At 31.4% G+C, this 27,497-nt stretch overlaps 1 protein-coding gene across 6 annotated transcripts in view; it reads right to left on the bottom strand.

Annotated features, from left to right (window-relative positions):
• LOC129975690 (endothelin-converting enzyme 1-like) overlaps positions 1-27,497 on the bottom strand; it is a 333,428-nt gene that overhangs the window by 86,520 nt on the left and 219,411 nt on the right. For 5 of the 6 annotated variants that reach the window (XM_056088819.1, XM_056088818.1, XM_056088820.1 and 2 more), the window contains 4 exons: positions 22,687-22,848; positions 18,289-18,372; positions 15,234-15,463; positions 13,666-13,851 (listed from right to left, as the gene is read on the bottom strand). In XM_056088819.1, the coding sequence (XP_055944794.1) occupies positions 13,666-13,851; positions 15,234-15,463; positions 18,289-18,372; positions 22,687-22,848 (662 nt within the window). The remainder of the gene's footprint in view (positions 1-13,665; positions 13,852-15,233; positions 15,464-18,288; positions 18,373-22,686; positions 22,849-27,497) is intronic. The other variant, XM_056088821.1, reaches the window with a different exon arrangement.

Raw genomic sequence — 27,497 nt, 5'->3', positions numbered from 1 at the left:
TCTTTGGGTGGTAAAATCTCGAACCTGAAACCACTGGTTCCCAATTCGACCTTACCACCAGGCCACTGTGGCCCTCGCGGACGACGCCATGAGAGAGTCTTTAACGTTTTTTTGAAACTGAATGTTAACATGGAAGCTCTTTGAATTTTCTTTTAAGAGGAGAAATATGGAGTAGGAAATATCTAAGCATTCAACCTTCAAAGACTTCTTTATTCAAGTAAGCTGGTTCATTCCCTGAATTTCAGTATTCTACACTTCTTTCGAATTTTTGGGTTGCTGCGTCAAGTGAGTTTGACGACTTTGGTTTTGCTGCGGGTAGATGGCGCCACAACATATGTACGAAGGTTGAAGTTTCATCGTCCGAGGTCACCAATGTGGTGGATTGAATTGAGCGAGGATAGAACCTGGGACCTTGTGGTTCGCAGCCCAGTAACATGATCACGATACAAAAGCAATAGCTCGGGTAGCGTACCTGTTAACTGGCTTATAACCTTTCGCCACTATACAAAGATAATAATTCTAGAGTAATAAGGAGTTTCAAAGGAATTTTAAGGCACATCTCGCATTCTTGGTGGTAATTTTTATAAAAGAGAGGATCGGAAACTTAGTCCACCTCTATTACAAAAAAAAAAAAAAAAAAAAAAAAAAAAAACAGAATTTAATTTGAAAATAATCATATTCGTTCAGAATTTTTGGTAAAAAATTCATTTTTCTCTCCGCTCTTCCGTTTTGATGGTCCATCGCAACTTGAAGTAAATAACGTCCCACACATTGAAAGGATTTATTAAGTATTTTATTGTTACAGAAGTAAATTATAGTTCCTTAAACGTAAATACCGTGATCTGTCAAAACTATAGAGATGGAGTTATTAGACTATTTAGAGCAAAACTAGTCTTAATTCAATGAATGAGATTGAAAAGTCCCTGTCAGCGCGGAACATCCAATTCTTTTAAACGGTTTGTGCAGGAATATGTTCCTGGAGCATTTTAATGAAAAAGTTTGCTGTATTTTTTACTTTCTCGTATGCGTAGTATAGAGAAAATATAGTCATCGTCAAAAAATGCGAAGTAGAGACTTTGATGAATCTCCGCGTTTCAGACCTCTTTGAGTACAGTTTTGGAAAATATCACTGTCTGTGACAAAGATGACTCAAAAAAGCTTTGAGCGAGACGGATGAAATTTGGTATACGATCGTCATCCGAAATTTGCAGATTGTATCAAATTTTGAATAAAATCTGTTCAGGGAAAGTCCGTCTGTCCGTCTGTTCGAATATAAGTTGGCACGATAATCACAAAATGAAGAAACCGAGATAAATAAAATTCAGTATACAGATTTAATATCTATAGTTTAGAAACCTTTCAAATTTTGAGCGAAATCCTACAAAGGGTTGACTGTCTATCGGTCTGTTCTTTCTGAAGATTTTAAAAGCGATAAATAAAAAACACAATGTCTTAAATATATCCAATTCGATATGAGAATTTTTTACTACAATTGCAATTTTGCGTCAAAATTTTTGTTTCAAGAAAAAAAACGTGTCTAAATCATAAATTCAAATTTTGGAGACTTTTAAATTCATTCCTGGGTTTAATCGTCAAATAACTCGCCAATGATCATATGACAGACAAAGAAAAGTTGCTAAATTCATGCCAAGAGTTAATATTTCGTAACTATTTTCCCCCACTGTCAAATAAAGCGTTGTCTGGCATGACAAGTCTATTAGGGAGATGCGAGACAGTTTTGGGAAGACTAATCCCACTGGTTTTTAAATGTGAATGTAATATTATTAACTATGTAGAAAAAGCACCCCGAAAAAATTTTAGTTCCTCCTTTCATGTTTACTTATAATAAAGATGAATGTGAAGATATTTTAGAGGTGTATTTATTGACTGAAATAAAATAATATATAATTTTTTGCGTAATTTAAATTCTTTTGAAAGTAAAGCTACATTCTGAGTTCATGATGAAGTAAAGGAATTTTTATTGCATAATTATTTTGGGAAACTACATGAAATATAAAAAAAAAAAAATTCTGTAACAGACATTGTGACTTCCTTGTTGAAATATTTTCTTTTCTGTACTCATATTTTTTCAAAAAATATGTTTGGTTTCAGCAAAAAAAGTATTAATTGAAGATTAATCACTTCTGCTTTAAATTAAAGTTGTAATTGAAGATTAATCACTTCTGCTTTAAATTAAAGTTGTAATTGAAGATTAATCACTTCTGCTTTAAATTAAAGTTGAAATTTTACGACATCTGACAAAAAATTATATACAGTGAACACAATGCAGTAAGGCTAATTAGTATTACTAGAATCGGCGTCCTAGCGTAGGGATAGCGCGTCTTTCCCGTGATCTGGGCGTCCTGGGTTCGAGTCCCGGTTCGGGCATGGTTGTTCTTCGTCTGTTCTATCTGTGAGAATGTGCCCCCATGTAAAAAAAGGGATTGTGAAAGCGAATGTGATGCGTGAGTAGCTAAGGCGTACTCTTGGCCCTAGTTGGCGCTACTAAAAATAAGAGACGCTCCTTTGGCTTAAAATCGCTGACTTTGTCCGCGAGCTTGTCCATGGCAAGTGCCATTATAAACAACAACAGTAATACTAGTATTACTATCAAGTAATACTAACTAATATTACTATCAAGATTTGGACCTTAAAAATATGTGACTGAAGAAGGTAATAATTAATTGATTTATGAGCTTTTTCAGCAATTAGTAACACAAAACAATTAATTGAATCTTTTAGCGAGCTTTAAAACCACCGTAGCAACACTTTACCAAAGGTGGCTGGTTTTCTAATAATCTCTCCTCCTTCATGCATTCAGTTATGATCCTTAGACAAGGCTGTGAACATCACAATAGCTCAGATTTTTATTTTCGAATTCCCACACTGAAGAGTTGTGTTCTTCATGGCATAGTAAAGGAAACCCGTACTTCTGCATTAGTTGCTTACATTGGAGGACAATAGCTACGAAAGATAGATCTTTGGCAAGAGTTTTGCTTGCGGACTTTGATCCTTTCTTTTCGGCGATTAATCACTAACATGGAGTTACCACAAAGTAATTAAAAACAGAATATGTATTGTGGACCATTTTTACCGATCAATTGAAACAAAAATTTGATGCAGAAAACTACGATCCTTTTATGTCAAAGATCACATAACAGATTTCATTGATTTAAGTCATTCCAATTTCGAGTTATTGCATTTGCATTTATTTGAAACTGCAGATTGATAGAATGCCAATCTCTTAACGGATTTGATTCCAAATTTGATGCAATTCTCAAATTTAGATGCTAAATTTGTATAACAAATTTCATCTATCACTGCTTTAAGTTATGTGGTGTTAATTTGTATTTATTAACTTGGACAGCCGGGCAAACAGGCTTTTTCTGAATGGATATCGTTCAAAGTCTGATATAAATCTTATATACGAAAATTCCCACAATGCATTTTGAGTCATGATATTCACAATGAAACCTAATTAAAAAATATGTTTTTCAAACGGAGGGAAATTTAAACGAAGATATCTAAGAAAATTCGTAAAAAATTCGAATTTCGTAATGATTCAATGCTTTCTTTTTGTATATTACGTATAAGAGAATGTAAAAAAAGGAATCAGGAAAGAACATGGAATAGTTTCATGTCTGTAAACACTTTTAAAATATATTGTTAAATATCAAACAAAAATATTGTTATTATCGCCATATCAGATGATAGTTCGCCAAATGTGGCAATCGTTCTTCTATATATATTCTGTTTTTTGTTCTTTATTCTTTTTGTTCGTATCTCGTTTCATGGTTGGCGTTCTACGGTGAGCATTCTGTAATGAAGGAATTGTTAATTAAATATTGTTGACTAGAAATTAGTTTGATCATTCAGAAAACGAACCAGCACTCGTCGAAAGTTTATAAAAAAAGTGATGCATACAGTCCATTTAGTATTCTACATGTATCTTTAGTATAAAAATAATTAAAAATGATTGTTTTTATAAAATGTGTAAATTAAGTAATATCTTTTTATCGCTAATTAGTTTTTTTTTCTAAAAATCTGCAAAATAATGAGACATATTATAAGTTTAGAAATCTTTTAAATCCAAAAAAAATAAATTATTTCAAGTATTTTTTCAATTACATAACAATAAAAACACAAATGTAGTAAAAGGAATTAATTTTTGATTTCATCAAAGTGTTTGCTAACATATCACAAAAAAGACTATGAATTCATTTAATTTATAACTAGCTAGTAACATCTCATTACTGCAGCAGAAGAAATAATTTTCAAAACATCGTTTAGAATTTGAAATAGCTATCTAGTTTAATTAGGAATGATGGAAAGAATGATATTTATTTTCTTGTCGACAGTAAATACATTCATTGAAACTGAATGATATATAAAGGAGAAACTTAAGTAATATTTATTTTGCTTTTTGACTTTAGATATAATAATTGTATTATGTTTATAACCTTCACGCAAATGCAAGAAATAGGTTGGCAAAGTTTTATTGCAATCGGATGAATGTTACAGAAGCACATAAAATACGAACAAACAAAAATTCCTTTTTATATATTAGGTATAGTAATTATAATGTGGTGACGCTTTATAAGCCAGATAACAGGTACGAGTCATGAGAAATTTCTTTTGTCTTGTGGTCATGTTACTCGGCTACGAACCATAAGGTTGCGAGTTCGATCCTCGCTTATCGCCAATAGCAACATTGGTGACCCGGACGTGATGTACGCAAACCTTCATACAACTGTTGTGATGCCCTCTACCAGAAATAAATAAATAAAAAGCTGATAAATAATCAGCCAATAAATAAAAAAAAATGAAGCTGATAAATAATCAGCCAATAAAAAAAATGGATGAGGTGCAACAGCCAATATCACCACTAATAACAACAAAAACAGGACAAAATATCGTTCGTCTCACCTCCGACGCACTAGAGGGGGAGTAATGTGGTGACGCTTTATAAGCCAGATAACAGGTACGAGACATGAGAAATTTCTTTTGTCTTGTGGTCATGTTACTTGGCTACGAACTCAAAGGTTGCGAGTTCGATCCTCGCTTATCGCCAATAGCAACATTGGTGACCCGGACGTGATGTACGCAAACCTTCATACAACTGTTGTGATGCCCTCTACCAGAAATAAATAAATAAAAAGCTGATAAATAATCAGCCAATAAATAAAAAAAAATGAAGCTGATAAATAATCAGCCAATAAAAAAAATGGATGAGGTGCAACAGCCAATATCACCACTAATAACAACAAAAACAGGACAAAATATCGTTCGTCTCACCTCCGACGCACTAGAGGGGGAGTAATGTGGTGACGCTTTATAAGCCAGATAACAGGTACGAGATATGAGAAATTTCTTTTGTCTTGTGGTCATGTTACTCGGCTACGAACCATAAGGTTGCGAGTTCGATCCTCGCTTATCGCCAATAGCAACATTGGTGACCCGGACGTGATGTACGCAAACCTTCATACAACTGTTGTGATGCCCTCTACCAGAAATAAATAAATAAAAAGCTGATAAATAATCAGCCAATAAATAAAAAAAAAATGAAGCTGATAAATAATCAGCCAATAAAAAAAATGGATGAGGTGCAACAGCCAATATCACCACTAATAACAACAAAAACAGGACAAAATATCGTTCGTCTCACCTCCGACGCACTAGAGGGGGAGTAATGTGGTGACGCTTTATAAGCCAGATAACAGGTACGAGACATGAGAAATTTCTTTTGTCTTGTGGTCATGTTACTCGGCTACGAACCATAAGGTTGCGAGTTCGATCCTCGCTTATCGCCAATAGCAACAATACTATGCCTATAACGTTGCCCAAGTGCAAGCAATAAGTTGGCAAAATTTCATCGCAATCAGATAAACGATATGGCAGCGCATATAATACGAAACAAACAAACATCCATTTTTATATATTAGATATAATAATGAAACTATGCCTATAACCTACGCACAAGTGAAAGCAAAAAGTTGGCAAAGTTTTATCGCAATCGAACGAACAGTACAACAGCATATAAAATACGAACAAACAAATTAATTTTTATATATTAGATAAAGATAATAGGTGCATCGATTATATTAGGAAAAGAAGTTACTACAAATGAAGCATTTTAATCTATTAATTAGCGCCTCAGTAGCTTAAGAATATATTCATTGTATACCGGCTGTAAACCTATGTTTAAATTAATCACTCCAAGTTCTGGAACATGCTGTAGAGCCCACTACCATTCTAGCAACCAACTAGCCATTCCCTTTACCAAGTTCTGTATTAAGCCTTAAAACCCTTTGTAGGGCTCAAACGAGATTATTGCGTTTCATTGTAACCGTAATCGCATACCAGCAGGACTAACGGCAAAGACTCGAAGTTACTCTGTAACCGTATCCACAATCGCATTGTCGACTTCAATTCGGCAGGTAATTGTGGACTCTGGATCATTTGGACTCAAATATGAACAAGGCTGAGAGGCCCTAAAATTAGGTCCTAAAATCAGATTCTAAAGCAGAGAATTATTCAGAATTCTGAGTTGGTTTGATAGCAGATTAAAGCGAATTTAAAATGAATTTTGGAATAATTATAAGCTTTAATTTTTTTTTCTGTTCTGTGTGAGAAATAATTCAAATTCTTTTTATTATTTACAAATGTTAGGAGGGCAGTGTTAAAATGCATAGTAATAACATTGGATTTTCAGTTAGTTTAGAAAATTCATAGGAAATTTTAGTTGAAATTATTAATCTAAATCTCTAATTCTAAAAATCTTCATAAGTAATTGTTTGAAACTCTATCGTACAGAATTCATTCTTTTAGCCAATTTTTTTTTCAGAAGAAATTAAATTTATCTTTTCCTATTGTTATATTTGTAAATTATAAGTTTATCTTATAAACGAATCGCTTTAATAACAATAAATTTAATAATAATAAGAATAAGTTTATCTCTTAAACGAATAATTCTTGTATATAAATTTATTTCTTGGAAACGGATCAAATGATTTGGATCAAATTTTATATTTATATAAGGTTTGCTTTTTAAGTTTATCCGTATAGGTATCTTTGATGAAAAAACGGGACTTTACTTAAGTTGCCATTTTTTATAACTAAATATTGACATGGCTATATATGACCAGAATAATCGCGTTGTATTTGTAGTAGTTGTTAGGGCTTCGGACTCGCGTGCATTTTTCTCATGTTAGATCCCGTTTTTGCAATTCAATTAGATTCCATTTATAATTTTAAACGAGCCATAGGATAGGATTTGATTTTCGACTTTACAAAATAATAATAATAATAAATAAAAAAAAAATAAAGCCTACGACCGCAAATTTCAAGTTATCATGTGAGAACATTACTTTTTTAAGCCATTATTTGTCTTAAATAATTTGAGTCATTAACCAGTTTAAACCTGTTTGAAACAATCACGAGACTTCTCTATCAGTCTCTATCTCCCCCCCTCTCTCTCTATATATAATTAATGATAATTTTTTTTAAACTTTCATTTTCAATTTTTCTAGCTGGCAAACAAAGTTTTGGAGCTCGACCGATTTTGAGATATAAAAAACCCATCTTTTTTCTAAATATCGACGCATGGGTAATCTGGTAGTCTCGTGATTGTTTCAAACCGGCTTAAACTGGTTAGTGACTTAAATTAATTAAGACAATTCGTAAGAATTCAGATAATGAATAATTTGGGAATCAAGTTGTAACTTTAGTTGGCGATAAATCGCCAAATGTGACAACCTTCTGTATTATTTTCTAATAACCCTAAAAGCGAAAAATGGATGCCTCAAAAGCGATAAATCGCCAATTTGTTGCCTACGCATTTTGAGACTTCAAAAACCTCAAACCAAAACAACATCATGTTTCACATGATAAAAATACTGAGTGAAGCTTGGTTTCCCAAGAACTAAGTTTATTAATTTGCTGTAAGTTTAATTATGAGCTTATTGTAAATCTGCATCTTTTTTTTCTCTAATGGGTTCTCTTACTAATATGTTTTTTTTAATTTAAAAAATTTTTTTTAATGTTAATGTTTTAATGTTTTTCTCTCATTTATAAGATCATAATATCCGAAAAACTATACACATTTTCTCCTTTTATGCATTCTCTTATAAAAAGAGAAAATATTGTAATTACCAAAAATACCAAATGAGCATTTGACGAATCTTCATTCTTCAGGCCCCTTTAATTTGAAAAACACGTATTTGGGGCCGCGGTGGTTTGGTGGTAAGGTCTCGGCTTCGCAATCGTAGGGTTTCAGGTTCGTGACCAGATTCCACAGAAGAAACGTCGTGTAAGGGGGTCTGTTGCACGTTAAATCCGTCATGACCAAACGTCCTCCCAGAGGTGTGGGGTGAAAGTTTGGAGAAGGGGTGCCAGCTCAGGTGTCGTCCTCTTCATCTGACCGCGGTTAAAAATTACGAGGTACGACCCAAAATAGCTCTAAACGGGACGTTAATATAACTAAACTAAACTTAAAAAAATCTCCCGGTTAGTCCATGAACTTAATAACTCGAAATTACTTTGATTTCCATGGATGAAATCTAGTATTTATACAATATTTATGTAGATGTTTAATAAATCTTGAAAGTGTACAAGAAGTAGTCTTTCTGTTCAGCCGTCTGATTACAAACCAATGAGATAATTTCAAAAAGTAAAGAACTAGATTAATAAAATTTGGTATAAAAGTACAAATGTAGATTCGTATGATATTTGAATCAAGACACACCACAATGACTTTTATTTGTATTACGATATAAGCCTATGAACATTATTAACAAAAATTACTTGTGTTGTTACTTCTAATGGCACTTGTCTTAAATAAGCCCACTGTCAAAGTCAGAGATTTTAAGCCGACAGAGCGTCTCTCGTTTTTCAGTAGCGCCATCTAGGGCCACGAGTACGTCTTCGCTACTCATGCGTCACAGCACTTTTTACGGAGCTGACTTCATTCATGCATTTCATTCACTCATCCACAAATCGTAGTTTAGACCTGAATCAGCGAACGATCAACTCTGAACCAGTACCCCCAGTGGTATTGTCTCGACATGAAGGACTTTGTGACCACGACAGATTTATACGTGCACCAGGTACTATATACACGGGGAGTCTTCGTTCGGCGGGGATCGAACTCACAACCTAAGGGAAGCGAATCCAACGCCCTACCAATCAGGATACCCCGGCCTAAAATTAATTATAATACCAGGAATTAAATAAGTAACGAGCAAAGAGTGATTAGTTTAGTTTACTTACATTAACGTCCCGTTTCAAATCAACACTAGGGCTATTTGGGGATGGACCTCGTAATTTGGAACAGCGGTCAGATGACGAGGACGACACCTGAGCTGGTGCTTCCCTCTCCAAACTTCCACACCACACCAGCGGGACAACGTTTGGCACCAACGGATTTAATTTGTACCAGACCCGCTTACACGACAGTTCTTCGGTGGAATCGAATCTCTAACCTCAAACTCTCTAGTTATGAGGCCTTACTATGAGGCCACCGCTGCCGAGCAACGATGGAAATGGGTCTTGTAGCAAAACTAACTTCTTTATCTTCTAGTTCCTTTTAAACATATATCAAAATATTTATTTATTAGATAAAAATATCAATGGTGTCTAAAACTTTATTTTGACTCGCCAGATTAAGCATTTTTTATGGAAAATTATGGAAAATCCAAGGAAATAACAAAATGTGTATATATGGCTCGGAATTTTTAAATTACTCAAAGCATAAAAAAACAAAAGAATATATTTGTCTCAATTTCTATTTTATTTCCAAGTTCAATTGAAATGCACCGAAAAGATACAAATTTTCGATAGATAAGTTAAACTTTTTATCAACAAATTAATACTTCCATTTCCTAACTTTTACGCTTCTGAAATGGCAGAAATGTCTCGCAGCTATTTTTGCATAAAAGTATCCTTCCAAAGCAGCAGACAAAGGATTTGGCTTTATTTTTCTACTTTAATAACAGTGCTGAGGGGGGAAACCTTATCACTTCTTAGTAACCTTGAAGGGACTTTTAGGGAATTTTTAGACAATAGAGAATTTTTAGAGTGCATCTTCAGTTGAGGCAAAAATTAATCAGCAAATTCCCTTTTAATAGCCGTATAAAGGTCACGCAGAATGTTTTGACACATAATTAATGATCTTTATCCATGGTGGCGGTTATCGTTTCCCATATGGAGGAGTATTTTTAAAGCCATATAGGACATAAGTATTTGCTAAGATCCAATTTTTGGGAAGAAACGTTTTAGAAATTTAAAAAATACTTGGTGATATGTTATATGGAAAATATTAATGCGAAAGTACAATTCTTATGCCACTTAAAAATGTTTTTAAATATCGATTTTTTAATGGTACAAGCTTAATTGCTATGTAGTTTTCTCCTGAGCTAAAGCAATACTGTAGGATATTTTTATAAGTTATTATAAATTATTTTATTATATATTATATAAATAATATGTAATATATAATATACATGGTGTTCATTAATTATTGTCTGGGTTTCCGTACCTCATAACTTTCGAATAAAAAATATTAAGCAAAAACCGATTACGTATTCGTAAATTACAACTGAAAGAATTTTATTAATGATATTAAAGTGTAAAGCTTGCACAATTTGCACTTTGTAGGCATTCAGTTGAAGGCGATTATGTATTCGTAAATTACAACTCAAAGAATTATGAATACGTAAATTACAACTCAAAGAATTATGAATACGTAAAGTACAACTCAAAGAATCGCCTTCAGCTGAATACCTACAAAGTGCAAATTGTGCAAGCTTTACACTTTAATATCATTAATAAAATTCTTTGAGCTGTAATTTACGAATACGTAATCGGTTTTTGGGTAATATTTTTTATTCGAAAGTTATGAGGTACGGAAACCCTGACAATAATTAATGAACACCCTGTATAACAATAACAATATATAATATAATAATATATAAGTTATTATATATTATAAATTATTTTTATTATTTATAAAAAAGAGGGAGCAATGCATTTGTCAAAAAATTCGAACTCGAGATGCTGATGATTTTTCCCGTTACATACTTAATTATACGGTGTTATCCGGAAGATACATTTTTGGAATTATATCTGCCTACTTGCCTGTCTGTGAATAAGATAATCAAAAGAACTTTAAGCTAGACGAGTGAAATTTTGTATTTGATTTTTTTTATACCAACTTTCTAGATTTCTATCAAATTTTGGCCAAAACCCATTTATAAGAAACTTATCCGTTCTAACTGTACAAAAAAGAGATGAGTAAGATAACCACAAGCAAGAATGAGCCAAAATTTGGTACACAGATTTAGTGACTTAAATGAAGATGCATATCAAATTTTAAATCAAATTCAACAAAGGATAGGTGGTATATCACTCTAAACTTTAGCATGCGTATATACAGCATAGATCAACCAGGGAATGGTCTGTCCAAAACTCTCTCAAAAGTTGTCAGCCCTGAGAGCGCCTTTCATGGCACTGGCGTACAACAGTTATAGAATATTAACTTTTGGCACGAAGGTATTTTTACTGAATAAATCGTGTTATCTTTGGCGGGAGTTTTGGTGATGACTCCCTGGCATGGGTTAATAGTATCTAAAAACCGAATTTGTGTTTTAGATACGTTTTTCTCAAACAATTGAAGCCACGATTGTCACAAAACTGCACTTGTAGTCACAAAATCTCGTACCATATTTGATAAACTTAAGTCACTGCGCTTTGGGTGTATCGCATTTAAATGCTTCTGTGGCGGATTGTGATGCGCGAGGATAGAACCTGGTTCGCATTCCAGTAACATGACCACGATACAAAAGCAATTGCTCGGGTAGCGTAGCTGTTAACTGGCTTATAAGCTATTCACCACAGACTCTCCCTCCAGTGAGTCGGAGGTGAGACAAACGATATGGCTGTTGAGTGGTGATGTTGTAGCTGTTGATTCTAATGCGCCTGTGCCCATTTGAGTAGTGCCAAGCGTTATGGCTAGCGTGTGTGGGTGAGTGGTTGCTGATGCTGTTGTTGCGTCAAGTGAGTCTGACGACTTTGATTGTGGGTAGATGGCGCCACAGCAGTTGTACGAAGGTTGAAGGCTCATCGACCGAGGTCACCAATGTGGCGAATCGATATGAGCGAGGATAGAACTCGGGATTTTGTGGTTAGCAGCCCAGTAACATGACCACGATACAAAAGCAATTGCTCGGGTAGAGTAGCTGTTAACTGGCTTATAAGCTATTCACTACGCTTCTGAAAGAGCAGAACGAAAGTTTCCTTGTTAAATCTGGTTCACAATTTGATAAGCGTTTACACTATAGATATTAAATCTGTGTACCAAATCTCATCTATCCAGCTCTCTTCGTTTTGTAGTTATCGTGTTAACTTATATTCGAAAAGCCGGACAGACGGACTTACTTTGAAAAGATTTTGCTCAAAACGTGATAGAAATCTACATTATCTGGTGAAAAGACCTTATACCAAATTTCAACCAAAACCCAAAGCGTTTTTGAGTTATCTTTGTCACAGACAGACAGATGGACGGACGGACATTTTCTAAAAATGTGATTTTCGATATCAGCGAGGTTTACAAACTGGAAATTCGTCAAAATTTCCATTTCGAATATTTTGACTATTACTATACTTTCTCTGTACTTCATATAAAATAAGAAAGTAAAAAATAAGAACTTCAATAAATGAAATTTGGTGTACAGTTTTAATCTAATCTGTCGATCTAAATCATTGTTTGAACTAAATTTGTCAAAGGGCTGATCCTCAGTCGGTTTTCACATATACGTATGTACTATTACTTAAAACCACAACAGATAAATAAAATTTTGCAGCTGATCTGGTAGCTGAAATTCTTGTTTTACTACAAATTTTAGTTTTCTTCTTTTAAAAAAAAGCATCTAAAATGCACAGTGTGATTTATTCTATAGGATACCAAGATAAGAACGATTATGTGAGTGACTCAGAAATTTAAAATCTGAAGATTCGTGACGTTCATTTTTGTCCAAGGCTTAAAATTTTATGCGGGATGAATAAAAACCTTATTAGAGAACATTCGAGAAAATTTCGATGAGACCACTTCTTCTAGTTATGTATAAGTTTAAGAACTGATGCAAAAAATTTTATTGTTGTAATGAAATTCAAACTGTCTTCATTGTCTCAAGTCCTTACTAATAATAAAGATGAATGTGTGTATGTGTATATGTTGGCGCTCTACAGGCTAGAATATTTGACTTACAGCTACTAAATTTAGCACATAGATGCCTCAGAAAATGAAAATGTGCATCTTCAGTCAAATTTTAGCCATGGCTACCTCGATATCTTTGGAGAGATTTTGGCGATTGATCTCTGCCAAATTATTAATAAATAACTTTGAGACTTAGTGCGGTAAAACAATTTATAGATTCGCAACAATATTAACCAGAGGCTTTTATTACCATTATGCGGTTGTCGTAGTAGGGTCCAAATTAGCTTTTGTGATATAACATACAGCCCAAAAATCAATGATGACTACCCTCATAGCGCATATTGTATACTATCGTTTAATATTGAATAATACTATAGAGTATCGTACAATATTTGCTACCTGGGTAGTAAGAAATTTCGATCCTCTGGGTGAATAAAAGAAAGAAGGCAGCTTACATTTGCAAAATCCACTTCGAACTCCAGGAGCGCCTCGATATCTCTCTTGACCACCGACTCCGAAGCCTTGAGCAGTCGGACAGTTTCGGCGATCAGGTTCTTGTACGAGAGCATGTACCGGATGTAGTCGGGGTCGGAGCTGTTCAGGTAGTATTGAGTGTTGAGAATGGGAGACCCCGAGTAAACCTGGAATAACGATTTGTGAAAATATCAACATGACCATTTACATGAAAACAGTTTATTAAATATAAAGTATTTGAAAGGTTTTAAAACAGTATTGACTGTAAGTGGAAGAATCCGCACCCATCAACTTCCAGTTCATTTGCCAACTGCTTCAGAATGTGATACTGGCAGCGACTAAGCGAAGATTGTTGCGAGCATGTTAAGGCTTACACACACTTATGAGCTGAATGATTAACGAACTGCTCACGTACAGTTATTTATAATTGTTGACGTAGTATTTTGGGGTTCAATTGTTTCTTTGACATAGTATTTTGGAACAATTTGTTCTTTAAATATGGATAGTTCACTGCTCCAAGAGAAACCTCCCAAAGCTAAAACTATAAACATAAGCTTCTTTATTTCTATGGTTTACGTCATGAAAACAATTTCTTTGAACGACTTGCGAATGGTAAACTATAGGGCTTGCTAGGGGCCTTTAAATAGGTTACATGTGCAAAAAAATTAATCATAGCATTAGACATATATAATTTTTGTTATAAATACAGTTACTTTTTACAATTTTTGTGGCATGCTGACATATTTACGACAGAAATGTTCATAAAATGAATTCAGTGATACTAATAATTTCCTTTAAGCCTTTCCCTCCTTCTCAGTTTGGCAATATTTTAAAGCCGAATTCATTTGGTATGTATTTATTCTTATATGTTTCCATTTTTTGTATGCTAATTTTCATCAAGTTCCATTTTTTTTGTATATTGTTCTCTCGGGAAAACAAGAATGCATTTTAGATATAAACAGCATGAATATGAAAAATTAATTAGTTTAGCTATTTCAATAATTACTTGAAGAAAGAACATTGATTTAACTTGTAATATATATATATATATATATATATATATATATATATATATATATATATATATATATATATATATATATATATATATATATATATATATATATATATATATATATATATATATATATATATATATATATATATATATATATATATATATATATATATATATATATATATATATATATATATATATATATATACATGTGCAAAAGTATCAAACGTGCATAATAAGTATATAATCAAACGTGCCTATAACTTTGATTCACTTTCTTCACTTTTACCATTTCATAACTAATCAAATCACTTTAGGACATTCATATAAACAAAGTTATTTCTTACTAATCAGTAAGTTCAAGTGGAAATAATATTATAAAATATCTTTGTAAGTCTTTTGTTTACATTCGGAAATCTTGTATTTAATCTCCAGAAATAATCGCATAAGAAAGATAGAAAAAAGGGACTCATTCTTTTTCGAAGTCGACAAAAGAGTGGACTTAGGATAGAAGAAAGGAAAGGTACTAACGTGAAGGAGATAAACAGAAGAGTTTCTATCATCAGGAGCCACGAATGTGTGAAAGAAAGGCTGCACTTGATGCACATGCAGCATGGCCAGTCTCCACTCCAAGTCCACTTTTGATTTGTTCCATTTGTGGTTGAGGATGGGCCATTCCCCAATGCCATAATCAGTCAGCAGCTCCAACAGAACCTTTACGGATCCATCCTCTATGCTACCTGTTACAGGATACAAAGATACTAAGGAAGTTTTTTTAAAGCCATTTGTCAATTGGCAACAATGCAATATATCTCACAACATATTAAAAAAGCTGCAATCATCTTAATAATACATTGAATGTGCATTTTTACTAGGCTGGAAATTCATTTTTCATACTTCCAGCAAGTATATAAAAGCCTATAAAAAGAGAAAATATTTATGACAGATTTTTATTTAAAAAAATTTCCATATTTCTAATTGATGCTCTATTATGTCAGAGTTCCATAGATTACATTTTTCTCGATAGAATGATTTTAAAAGAAGTAATTGTATGTAGCGATTACTTTTTTTAAAATTTTAAATAACATACAGAAAATTATTTTTTAATATTTAAAAAGTATTCATTCTTTGAGTTTGATAGTTTCAGTTTAGTTTATTTAAAGTTAAGTAGACGATCAAAAAGTTTCTCCTTTGTGCAATGGTTATAATAGTATAGAATATATAGATTAAATATATAGAATGCATAGATTAAATGCACTCGTAGCGATAGTTTACAGTTTGCATTCTTTCGATGAAACTAACTCCAGCTGCTCTACTAACTCTTTGAAACCATCTCCAGCTGCAATTGGCTGCGATTCGGTCAAACACACAGAGAAAAAACAACACTATTTCGTACACATGCTGTTTAGAACACGGAAATTTGATTAAAAAAACACAAAATAATCTCTCATATTTGCTAAAAGTGACTCTGCGTGCTGCGATTTGGCAGTAAATCAGGCATAAAAATATGGGAGAATTTTATGTGATCGATAAAAATTTAATGGTCGTTGTAATACAGGAATAAATTTTGATCCTTTACATTTTATAACACATCAACTAAACTATTTAAAAGAACTAGACATAGAATGTCATCTCGATGACATAGAATGTCAAAATTTGAGTATCGATAAAAATTTTTTTTCCAAATATATATATATATATATATATATATATATATATATATATATATATATATATATATATATATATATATATATATATATATATATATATATATATATATGTTAGTAAAGTATAATATCAATGTCCGGTCTCTTATCTAATGTTTACTCGATTGTAATTTATTTCTTAATTCAGAACTTATTTTTATATTGTCTTACCTCTTTTATTACATAATTTAGTAAACAGTATGTTTTTATAGCACGCTGTAAAAGGAAACTAATTCTATAAACTACATAATTCACGATCAATATATTTGATGTGTAGTAGCGCTATTTAGTTCTTTAACCAGGTTAAACCAACCCTATTTCCAGAAAACAAACCATTTTAAATAACTTCATAATCGAATGATCAAAAGGATTAAGAACCAACGAACAAAAATCTGCCGAATCAGCATTTATAATTTATTGCAAACGATAAACTCTAAATGTTGAAACAAATAAATGCAAGTGTTAAAATTATTTTAAATACTTAAAATATTCATTACATATAAGTCAATCACAGGAAATATTCCTTTTTTTTAGTTTTTATGTATATTTGCTATTCAAATTGAGCCGCTGCTTATCATTTTTTAATCGAATTTAGAAAATATATATTTTTAAATTAGAAATATATATTTTTTCTTAAATAGTGTGCATACTTAAAATCTAGTTTGCTCGTAAATGAATTTGCTCGGAGAGAGGCATTTTAATCCTTGGAAACTCACAGAAATTTTTTGACAATTGGGTAAGTGATAATTTATTTGACTAAAATATATTTGTTTAATGAATTATGTTGTAATATAACAACCGAATCAATTCAGTAATTTCTGTTTTAAGATAAACAAAGCTGTCAGCAATATACTAGTTTAAAGAGGACAGAGAGTCTAGTTAATAATTTAAGCTTGCATTATCAAAAATTAATTGAAAATTACCATTAAAACTCTTTAGAGATATTAAATACTCACAAATATCTTCACACTTAAACAAATATTCTGATAAAGTTAACTCTTATCGAATCGCTTTTATTCGAGACAAAATATCAAAATTACGAATTTTTCATCGCATATACGTTGAGTATGAATGTCTCAAAACATTCAAATGAATATAAAAGCAACATTCAGATTCAGTTCAAAAATCACATTTTGCTTATTAGTAATGTCATGAATTTTGAGATGATAAATGTCAATATATTTTTACTATCTTTGAAGCAAATTTTATTTTTTTAGCATTATTACAAATTTAAAAATGATTATCGTTAATTTATTCAACGCAATTCATTTTTACATTGGATAAGTATCTGTGATGAAAGCTTATAAGACAGTTAACAGCTACGTTACCTGAGAAATTGCTTTTGTATCGTGGTCATATTACTGGGCCGTGAGCCAAAATCCAATTAACTACATTGGTGACCTGGACGTGATTTGAACACACAACCTTCTGATTTGGAGTAATATTTATGTTTTAAATGCTAAATTTGTGTATGCGTTTTGTAGTTATGAGTTTTACTTGTATTCTGGCTGCCAGATTTCCTTTAAATGGATTTCATTCAACATTTGATAAAAAAAATCTATAAATTTGGTTGTAATTACGTATTCCAAATCTCATTTGCCTAGTTTAAAACGCTTTTGAATTATGGTGTTCATAGAAAGATAAAGATAATGCCAAAAATGTGTTTTTCAGATTGAAGGATGTTTGAAACATGGAGATTCGCCAAAATCTCGAAATCATATTTTTTTAAAACGAATATAATATTTTTTTTTACTTCATATACGAGAAAGTTAAATGCAAAAATGTGCAAGTAGTTTTAAAAAATAATACGAGTTAATAAATATATTCTGTATCTAATTCAGTTTGCTGTGAAATAAGAGAAACCTAAAATTACTTACTGGTATTCATGCATGATGTGTACAGTCGCTTCACTTTTAAGATAGCTTCTGTGTCGTTTGGTGTCACCGGTTGTTCCACTAATTCTGAAAAGGCAGTAGTTCATAGTTACTACATTTCATTACATCTTTGGAAACAACTGTTTACAAAATTACATGTTATAACATTTTACACACTGAATTGATTCCCCGTGAACATTTGTTACTTTTCTGAATCCTCAAATATGTTTGGCGGCAGCACAGGAAAGAGGAAAATTCTTTTTAAATAATTGAAATACTTTAGGTGTCCCTTTCAACTGCTATCAGTTGCGAGTCATCAGAAGTAATGCACGTTTCGAGTTCTGAAGGATACCGTCAAGGGAAAAAAAAGGCTGTATTATAGAAATAGAAACGTTTGATAAATCCTCTTCATACTGGAGAGCTTGAAACATCTGCTCAGATAAACTACTTCAATCTCCTGAAATGCCCTTACAAGCAAACGACATAGATTTCCCAAAAAGCCCAAGCAAGCAAAGTACGTTGATATCCAGAAACGTCCAACCTAGCAGGCTACGGAGATCCCCCGCAACGTTTATACAAGCAAAAGACTTCGATTTCCTGAAAGACCCAAACAAGCAAAGTACGTCGATCTTCAGAAATTGTCAAACTAGCCTATTATGGAGATACCCCGAGACGCCTATGAAAGTAGACGACATCGATTTCCTGAAACACCCGAACAAGCAAAGTACTTCGATCTCCAGAAACGTCCAAACTTGCTCATTATGGAAATCCCTTGAAATGCTCATGCCAGCAAAAGACATCGATTTCCGTAAATGTAAGAACAAGCAAAGTACATCGATCTCCATAAATGTACAAACTATCCAATTACGGAGATTCTCAGAAACACCCATGCAAGCGAATGACTTTGAACTCCTGAAACGCTCAAACAAGCAATGTACATCGTAGTCCAGAAACGTTCAAATTAGCTAATTACAGAGATCTCGCAAAACATCCATACAAGAAAACGACTTCGATCTCCAGAAACGTTCAAGCTAGGTCTTTACGGAGATCCCTCAAATGCCTTTGCAAGCAAACGATTTCGATCTCCTGAAACGCTCAAACAAGCAGAGTACATCGTAGTCCAGAAACGTTCAAATTAGTTAATTACAGACATCTCCCGAAACGTCCATACAAGAAAACGACTTCGATCTCCAGAAACGTTCAAGCTAGATCTTTACGGAGATCCCCCGAAATGCCTTTGCAAGCAAATGACTTCGATCTCCTGAAACGCCCAAACAAGCAAAGTACGTCAATCTGCAGAAAAACCAAATTAGTAAACTACGGAGGTCCCATCGAAATGTAAGCGTAAGCAAAGTACGATTGCCACCCGAAACACGCGAGAAATTCTTTCTCTTTCTCTGACTGCTCGAATAATCGAGCAGCAGACTTCGTCATTCGAATGACTCATCTTTAAGGAAGGTTGCGTCCAACCTACTTCCTCGTACAACCCACCCCGTCCCTCCTCAGGAGAAATCGGCTTAGTGGAGTTCTCTATTGTATATAAGAATAAGACTACGAGCTATCCATTAAGGGGGAGGGAACAGGAATTATCTTTGAAAGAAAAACTCTTGATTCGTTACAATATTCTGTGGTTCCTAGATTCAAAGACTCTAAGAACCAAAGAGTTAAAGAGATACATTTAAATATCTTTAGAATATAAAAGACGAAATAAATTCCTATTAGAGTAAAATACCCAAGGACATTTTTATAATATTTTCACGTTATTGTCCGGCATTCAGAATATTGAACACATCGTGGAGATATCATATAGTAACTTTCCTAATAGGATTTGCAATATTACTTTTAAGAGAAGAACAGCGTGCTCTTATAACAAATATAATGCAAAACAAATAGGCCGGGATAACCTGGTTGGTAAGGCATTGGATTCGCGGTCCTTGGGTTGCGAGTTCGAACCAAAACGGCCGAAGACTCCCCGTGTGTGTAGTGGCTGACGCGCGTATGAATTGTCGTGGTCACAAAGTTCTCAATGTCGAATGTAATACCACTGGGGGTCCTGTATCAGGGGTGATCGTTCTCTGATTCCGGTCAAAATTACGATCTGTGGATGAGTGAATGAAATGAATGAATGAACGAAGTCCGTTCCGTAAAAAGGGTTGTGACGTGTGTGTAGCTGAGTCGTTCTCTTGGCCCGAAATAGCGCTATTGAAAAAACAAGAGCCGTACTCTTGGCTTAAACCACATATGACTTCTTTAAGTCAGTGGGTTTGTCTAGACAAGAACCATTGCAAACAACAACAATAATGCAAAAAACAAATATAAATATACTTTATAATAAGAAAAAAGTCTAAAAAACTGTATTAAACGTTATTTAGTTCACATGACGCTATAATTGCGTGTGAAACGAAAGAGAAAATATCAACTAATTGCACTTCCATTAATGAAATGATGCTTTTGAATTATTATATCTGTAATCAGTGTTCCACATTAGTGTTGAAATCGGCAATATCATGCAGATGGCAAAGTTTTTATTATCAAGTGAGGAAATTATGTTGTTTACGTTTGGGGTTTTTGAAGCCTCAAAATGTACGAGCAGAAAATTCATGATTTATTGCTTTTGAGGCATCCCTTTTTTATTTTTAGGGTTATTAGAAAATGATAAAGAAGGTTGTCACATTTAGCGATTTATCGTCAACAAAAAGTTACAATTTGGCCTGAATGTCCGCCATGTACTCGATTCTCCTGTCTGTCCAATAAAGGGTAGAGTCGTAAGAAGTTATTTTCCAAAAGAAAAAGATGGGAATGAATGCGAAACAGCGGGAGAGATATAGAAAATTATATATAACAATATAATTCTTTTAAACTTTTCAATTTTTCTAACTGGCAAAAAAAAGTGTTGGAGCTCGAACGATTTTGAGATGGGAAAAAAAAATATAACTTAACCAAAATTCAACGATTGCGCAATACAATAGTCTCGTAATCATTCCAAACACATTTAAACCGACTTTCTGAAAAAAAAAGAAAAAAACATCATTTTCTAAATATCGCTTTTCTAAATGTTATTGATTGCGAAATATGAGTCATGTGGGAACATGATGCTTTTCTGTCCGATTGATATCACGTGACTTAAAACAAATAATATTCTCACGTGATAACCTGAAATTTGTGATAGCAGATTTCAAATTTTTTATCTTTTCCGTTTTTATTAGTTTTATTGTTTTAACCTACATTTTTAAATTATTACAAATTATGCTATTTTTTGCCACATAAATTGAAAATTGAAAATAAAAAAAAACTTGGTAAGTAAGTTTGTAATTTTTCAAAACTTAAAGGAGAACGAGAAACATAAACCAATTCTGACCTTTCCTGATTGGAATTTCTATGAAGTTGCTCCTTTTTTCCAATTCTACCTTTTATATGCTTTCTAACTATATAAGTGTACATTATTCTTTAGACTTCCTGGTAAGATACACTTTTATTATGGCATGTAACTATTTCAAGATACATTTCGGACTACAATAAAAAACTGAAAAAAAGAAAAAATAATAAAATGATAATGGCTGCGAGGTAATCGTGGCACTGCAACTTTTTTAGGTCATTCGATGCTTTTCTCATGTCATTGACAAGATTTATCAACTGATTTGCTAAGCATTTAGAGGGAACTATTCCCTTATACAGTTCCCCGGGTTGAAAATCTCAATACTAGGTGCATTTCGGTCATGGAATTGTTTTTATAATTTATTTATCGGAAATTACTACGCTTTTTATTTACTATCTTCATTTATTAAACATTCAATAATTAAAGTGATGAGATTATTTTTAATATTAGTTAATTTTTAGATTTGACTATTTAGAATAATTTTGAAATTGTAGAATAATTTTTTGATAAAATGAAAGTAATTAAAGTGCAGTAGAATATTATGTTCCACTCTTTCTTATTTATAATTTGTTAATTCGCGATAAATATTGTTTTTTTGCTTAGTTAACCCTTTCTAGGGCCGTGGGAAGTATGCCTCCCACTAAATTTATGAATCTTTGTATGAAATTATGTTGGTTGGCATAATTTCTGACTAATTTTTTTAGTAAGTCAGAAACTTAGATACTTCAGTTCTTTATCTCAGACAAAATGATGTGTTTTGATTTGTTACTTAATTATTAATTAACCAAATTAATTAATTAATTTAATTAAATTTATCTAATAAGCTAAATGAATCCTTTTTCTTATTCTAATTTCAAGTCTAAAAATATTTTAACATAATATGACTAGAAAAAATGGCCCTTTAAAGGGTTAACAACGTAAATGTTTGATAATTACACGCTACATTCACGCGTTGCAATTTTAAATGAATCTCAATTTCGTCTTAAAAAGATTAAATATATATAAGTAACTTTACTATGACCTACTTTTTAATGTTACATACATGTCATCTTGCATGGTCTGTATGGTAGACTTGAGATAGTGGTCGTCGGGTACCGTGTTTCGACTCAGGTAGTTCCCGCATGCGAACTGGTAGAAGTTGTCGCAAGGTTCGATGGTTGGATCCATCTTATCCAACATGCGAGATGCTGTCGATGCAAAGAAAACATAGAAATTTAACCACAGTTGGAAGAAATTTTTTAAGAAAAAAATATATATATATATACGTGTTTATTAATGTTTTAGCTACTTATATTTTAATGTTGGGTCTACTTATATTTTGGGTTGGTTATCTGGCATAGCATAGATATATGTTGTGCCTATAGATATCAACAATGTATATTTGTGCAATATAGTCATAGATTTTTTTTCGCTTTTAAAAGTAAATTTTCCAAAAACCGTATTATGACATAGTATTATTTTTATATATTAAAAATTTTGCTTCGTATGAGATAAGAGTATAGGCATATGCTGTGTCAATAGATATCAACAATGCATGCTTGTGTAATATAGCCATATATTTATTTTCACTTTTAAACATAAATTTTCCAAAAACATTATTATTACATAGTATTATTTTTATACAATAAAACGTTTGTTTCATATGAGATATAAAATAACATATAGTTTCGACTCAAAATAAAGTCTTGTTTTTTAAAATTTTATTTCAAAAAATTTAAAAAATTAAATTAAATTAATCATGATAATTTATGAAAATTTGGGCTGAAATTGTTGAAAAAAAGCAAGAAATTTCGAAAGAAAAATAATGGATGCTGCATTTTTTGGGAGCAATATTATTCTTAATGAAATTGGCAACATTTGTACCTTCAAAAATTGGTTCTTTAATTTTATTCTGATAGAATAAAGGGCATTTCATTGATTACAGAGATGAATAATTTTTTATCGTTTTAAAAAGTCGGCAGTTCATAAATTATTTTTTAAAAAGGAATGCAACAAGAGCTCCTATGATAGAAATATAGATTTTTATTTCAAATTTTTAAATTAAAGTAAAAAGTAAATTTTCTTCTAATTTCTGGGCGCATAGAACGCATTTTATTTGTTATAATTTTATGAAATTTTATATAACAATATTTATAAAAATCATGCTTCTGTTCAACTCATTTTTATCTTTTTTATAATATATATATATATATATATATATATATATATATATATATATATATATATATATATATATATATATATTAGATTTTCAAGTTGCAGCTATTCATTATTTAAAAAAAAATTATTAGCATATTTAAATAAAAATAAGTTCACTGTATTATAATTACTGAAATTGAATTCATGTACGGGTGTTATATTAATTTTGCAAGGAATTTACTCAAAATTATTTTTTAGCTCATCGATTTGTGATTATGAACTTGTAAACCATCAAAGCGCGTCACATATTCGATTCGCAATTGAACAAAAATAAATACTTCAGGAAATAAATATTTTCCTGCAGTTTTATAATTAAAATAAATCATTCGTTCTATATTTTCTATATTTCGTTATATATTCAAATTTTCTGTCAGATATAAAATTTTACTAGCGAAAAAAGCACCTTTTTTTGCAAATTGAAATTTTGGTAATTTCAACAGTCGCGAAGATTTTCATTGCTATGAATATCCCAGTTCTCAATATAAATCCAATATTTTTTTTAAAAAATTTTTGATTTGAAAAGTAATTGTTTACACTTAATTTTGCTTACGTTTGAATAAAGAAGCTAACTGTATAAACAAGCGTGTGTGGTCTACTTTACACTTTCTCGCCTTCTACTTACAAAAGATGTAATCCTCACCCCGCTTAAAATTTTGAGCCATGAATGAGGCCTTGTACGTTAAAAATGTTCAGGGTTTTAGTTGCTGTGCCCTGCACATAAATGTTCTAAGGGTCCGTAAGACAATATCTGAAGAAGGCCGAGTATACATTTTTCAAATTTTTTTTTCAACCAACTGAAACAAATTTTTTTTACAGAACTACAGCCATAGTAATAAGATACACACCAAATTTTATTTATTTAAATATTTGAGTGTTTGAGTTATTCCGTTTACATGCATGTGAAAATACAGACTTTTAAATGATCGATCTTTTGGCCTATTTGGTTCAAATTTAATAAAGATATGAGCTTTAGATTCTAAGCTTAGGACTCGTATTGCATTTATCTAAGTAATTAAATGTCTGAGATTTCCCATTTATATACATGTGAGATTTATATACAGATTGATACACGGCCCATCCTTTGTCGGTTTTGGTTCGAAATTTGATATAGATTTTCACTTTAAATGCTAAGTCTGTACTCGAAATTTACTTATTTTTGTTCTATAAGTTTCTACAAGAAATTTATTTATTTTTGTTCTATAAGTCTGTGAACGAAATTTACTTATTTTTGTTTCATAAGTCTGTGCACAAAATTGACTTATTTTTTTTCTATTAGTCTATATACGAAACTTACTTATTTTTGTTCTATGAGCCTGTGCAAGAAATTTATTTATTTTTGTTCTATAAGTCTGTGAACGAAATTTACTTATTTTTGTTTCATAAGTCTGTGCACAAAATTGACTTATTTTTTTTCTATTAGTCTATATACGAAACTTACTTATTTTTGTTCTATGAGCCTGTGCAAGAAATTTATTTATTTGTGTTCTATAAGTCTGTGAACGAAATTTACTTATTTTTGTTTCATAAGTCTGTGCACAAAATTGACTTATTTTTTTTCTATTAGTCTATATACGAAACTTACTTATTTTTGTTCTATGAGCCTGTGCAAGAAATTTATTTATTTTTGTTCTATAAGTCTGTGAACGAAATTTACTTATTTTTGTTTCATAAGTCTGTGCACAAAATTGACTTATTTTTTTTCTATTAGTCTATATACGAAACTTACTTATTTTTGTTCTATGAGCCTGTGCAAGAAATTTATTTATTTTTGTTCTATAAGTATGTACACAAAATATACTTATTTTTGTTTTATAAGTCTGTAGACAAATTTTACTTATTTTTATTCTATAAGTTTTTATGCGAAATTTTCTTATTTTTGTTCTATGAGTCTGTGCAAGAAATTTATTTATTTTTGTTCTATAAGTCTGTACACGAAATTTATTTATTTTTGTTCTATTAGTCTGTGAACGAAATTTATTTATTTTTGTTCTATAAGTCTGGCACAAAATTTACTTATTTTTGTTTTATAAATCTGTACACAAATTTTCCTTATTTTCATTCTATAAGTTTGTATGCAAAATTTACTTATTTTTGTTCTATAAGTTTGTACACGAAATTTACTTATTTTTGTTCTGTAAGTCTGTACACGAAATTTTTTTTTTCTATAAGTCTGTACACGAAATTTACTTATTTTTGTTCTATAAGTCTGTGAACGAAATTTATTTATTTTCTTCTATAAGTCTGGCACAAAATTTACTTATTTTTGTTTTATAAATCTGTACACAAATTTTACTTATTTTCATTCTATAAGTTTGTATGCAAAATTTACTTATTTTTGTTCTATAAGTTTGTACACGAAATTTACTTATTTTTTTTCTATAAGTCTGTACACGAAATTTACTTATTTTTGTTCTATAAGTCTGTGAACGAAATTTATTTTCTTCTATAAGTCTGGCACAAAATTTACTTATTTTTGTTTTATAAATCTGTACACAAATTTTCCTTATTTTCATTCTATAAGTTTGTATGCAAAATTTACTTATTTTTGTTCTATAAGTTTGTACACGAAATTTACTTATTTTTGTTCTATAAGTCTGTACACGAGATTTACTTATTTTTGTTCTATAAGTCTGTGAACGAAATTTATTTATTTTTCTTCTATAAGTCTGGCACAAAATTTACTTATTTTTGTTTTATAAATCTGTACACAAATTTTACTTATTTTCATTCTATAAGTTTGTATGCAAAATTTACTTATTTTTGTTCTATAAGTTTGTACACGAAATTTACTTATTTTTGTTCTATAAGTCTGTACACAAAATTTATTTATTTTTTTTCTATAAATCTGTGAACGAAATTTATTTATTTTTCTTCTATAAGTCTGGCACAAAATTTACTTATTTTTGTTTTATAAATCTATATACAAATTTTACTTATTTTCATTCTATAAGTTTGTATGCAAATTTTACTTATTTTTATTCTATAAGTTTTTATGCGAAATTTACTTATTTTTGTTCTATAAGTCTGTACACGAAATTTACTTATTTTTTTTCTATTAGTCTATACACGAAACTTACTTATTTTTGTTCTATGAGCCTGTACACAAAATATACTTATTTTTGTTCTATAGTTTAGCAGTTATCGCGTTCATACGTTCGCAGATAACCACAGAAACAGTTTTCCTGTGAATGGACTTTCTTCAAAATTCATAGAGATCCATAAATTTATTGTAAAGAAGGCATATCGAATTTCACCTGTCCGCCATAAACACTTTTTCACTTATCGCATTCACAGACAAATAGATATAGTTAAAAAAATGCTCGAATTTTTTGACGATTACAATATTTTCTCCTTAAAAAATTGACATCTCTCAAGCAATCTATGCAATTAGAAATTCGTAAATTAACCATATCCCCTAAAACGTAATTCTCTATCACTCAAAACATATATCCACGTTGTACGAGGATTCACTGTATTTGGTTGCTAATGAAGAATTAATAAGCATTGTCCTTTATGTAATTACTACTTGTGAAAAACTAATAAACATGTAAGCATTTAATTTAATTTTTTTGAAAACAAAAGGAATAGATTTTGAGTAATGTTTTTAGAATCCTTTTGTGTATAATTCTATCATTAC

This window comes from Argiope bruennichi, chromosome 7 (assembly GCF_947563725.1).
Source record: "Argiope bruennichi chromosome 7, qqArgBrue1.1, whole genome shotgun sequence".
NCBI lineage: Eukaryota > Metazoa > Arthropoda > Arachnida > Araneae > Araneidae > Argiope > Argiope bruennichi.
Note: the sequence above shows the minus strand (reverse complement) of the source record. Positions and strands in the feature narration are given on the sequence as shown.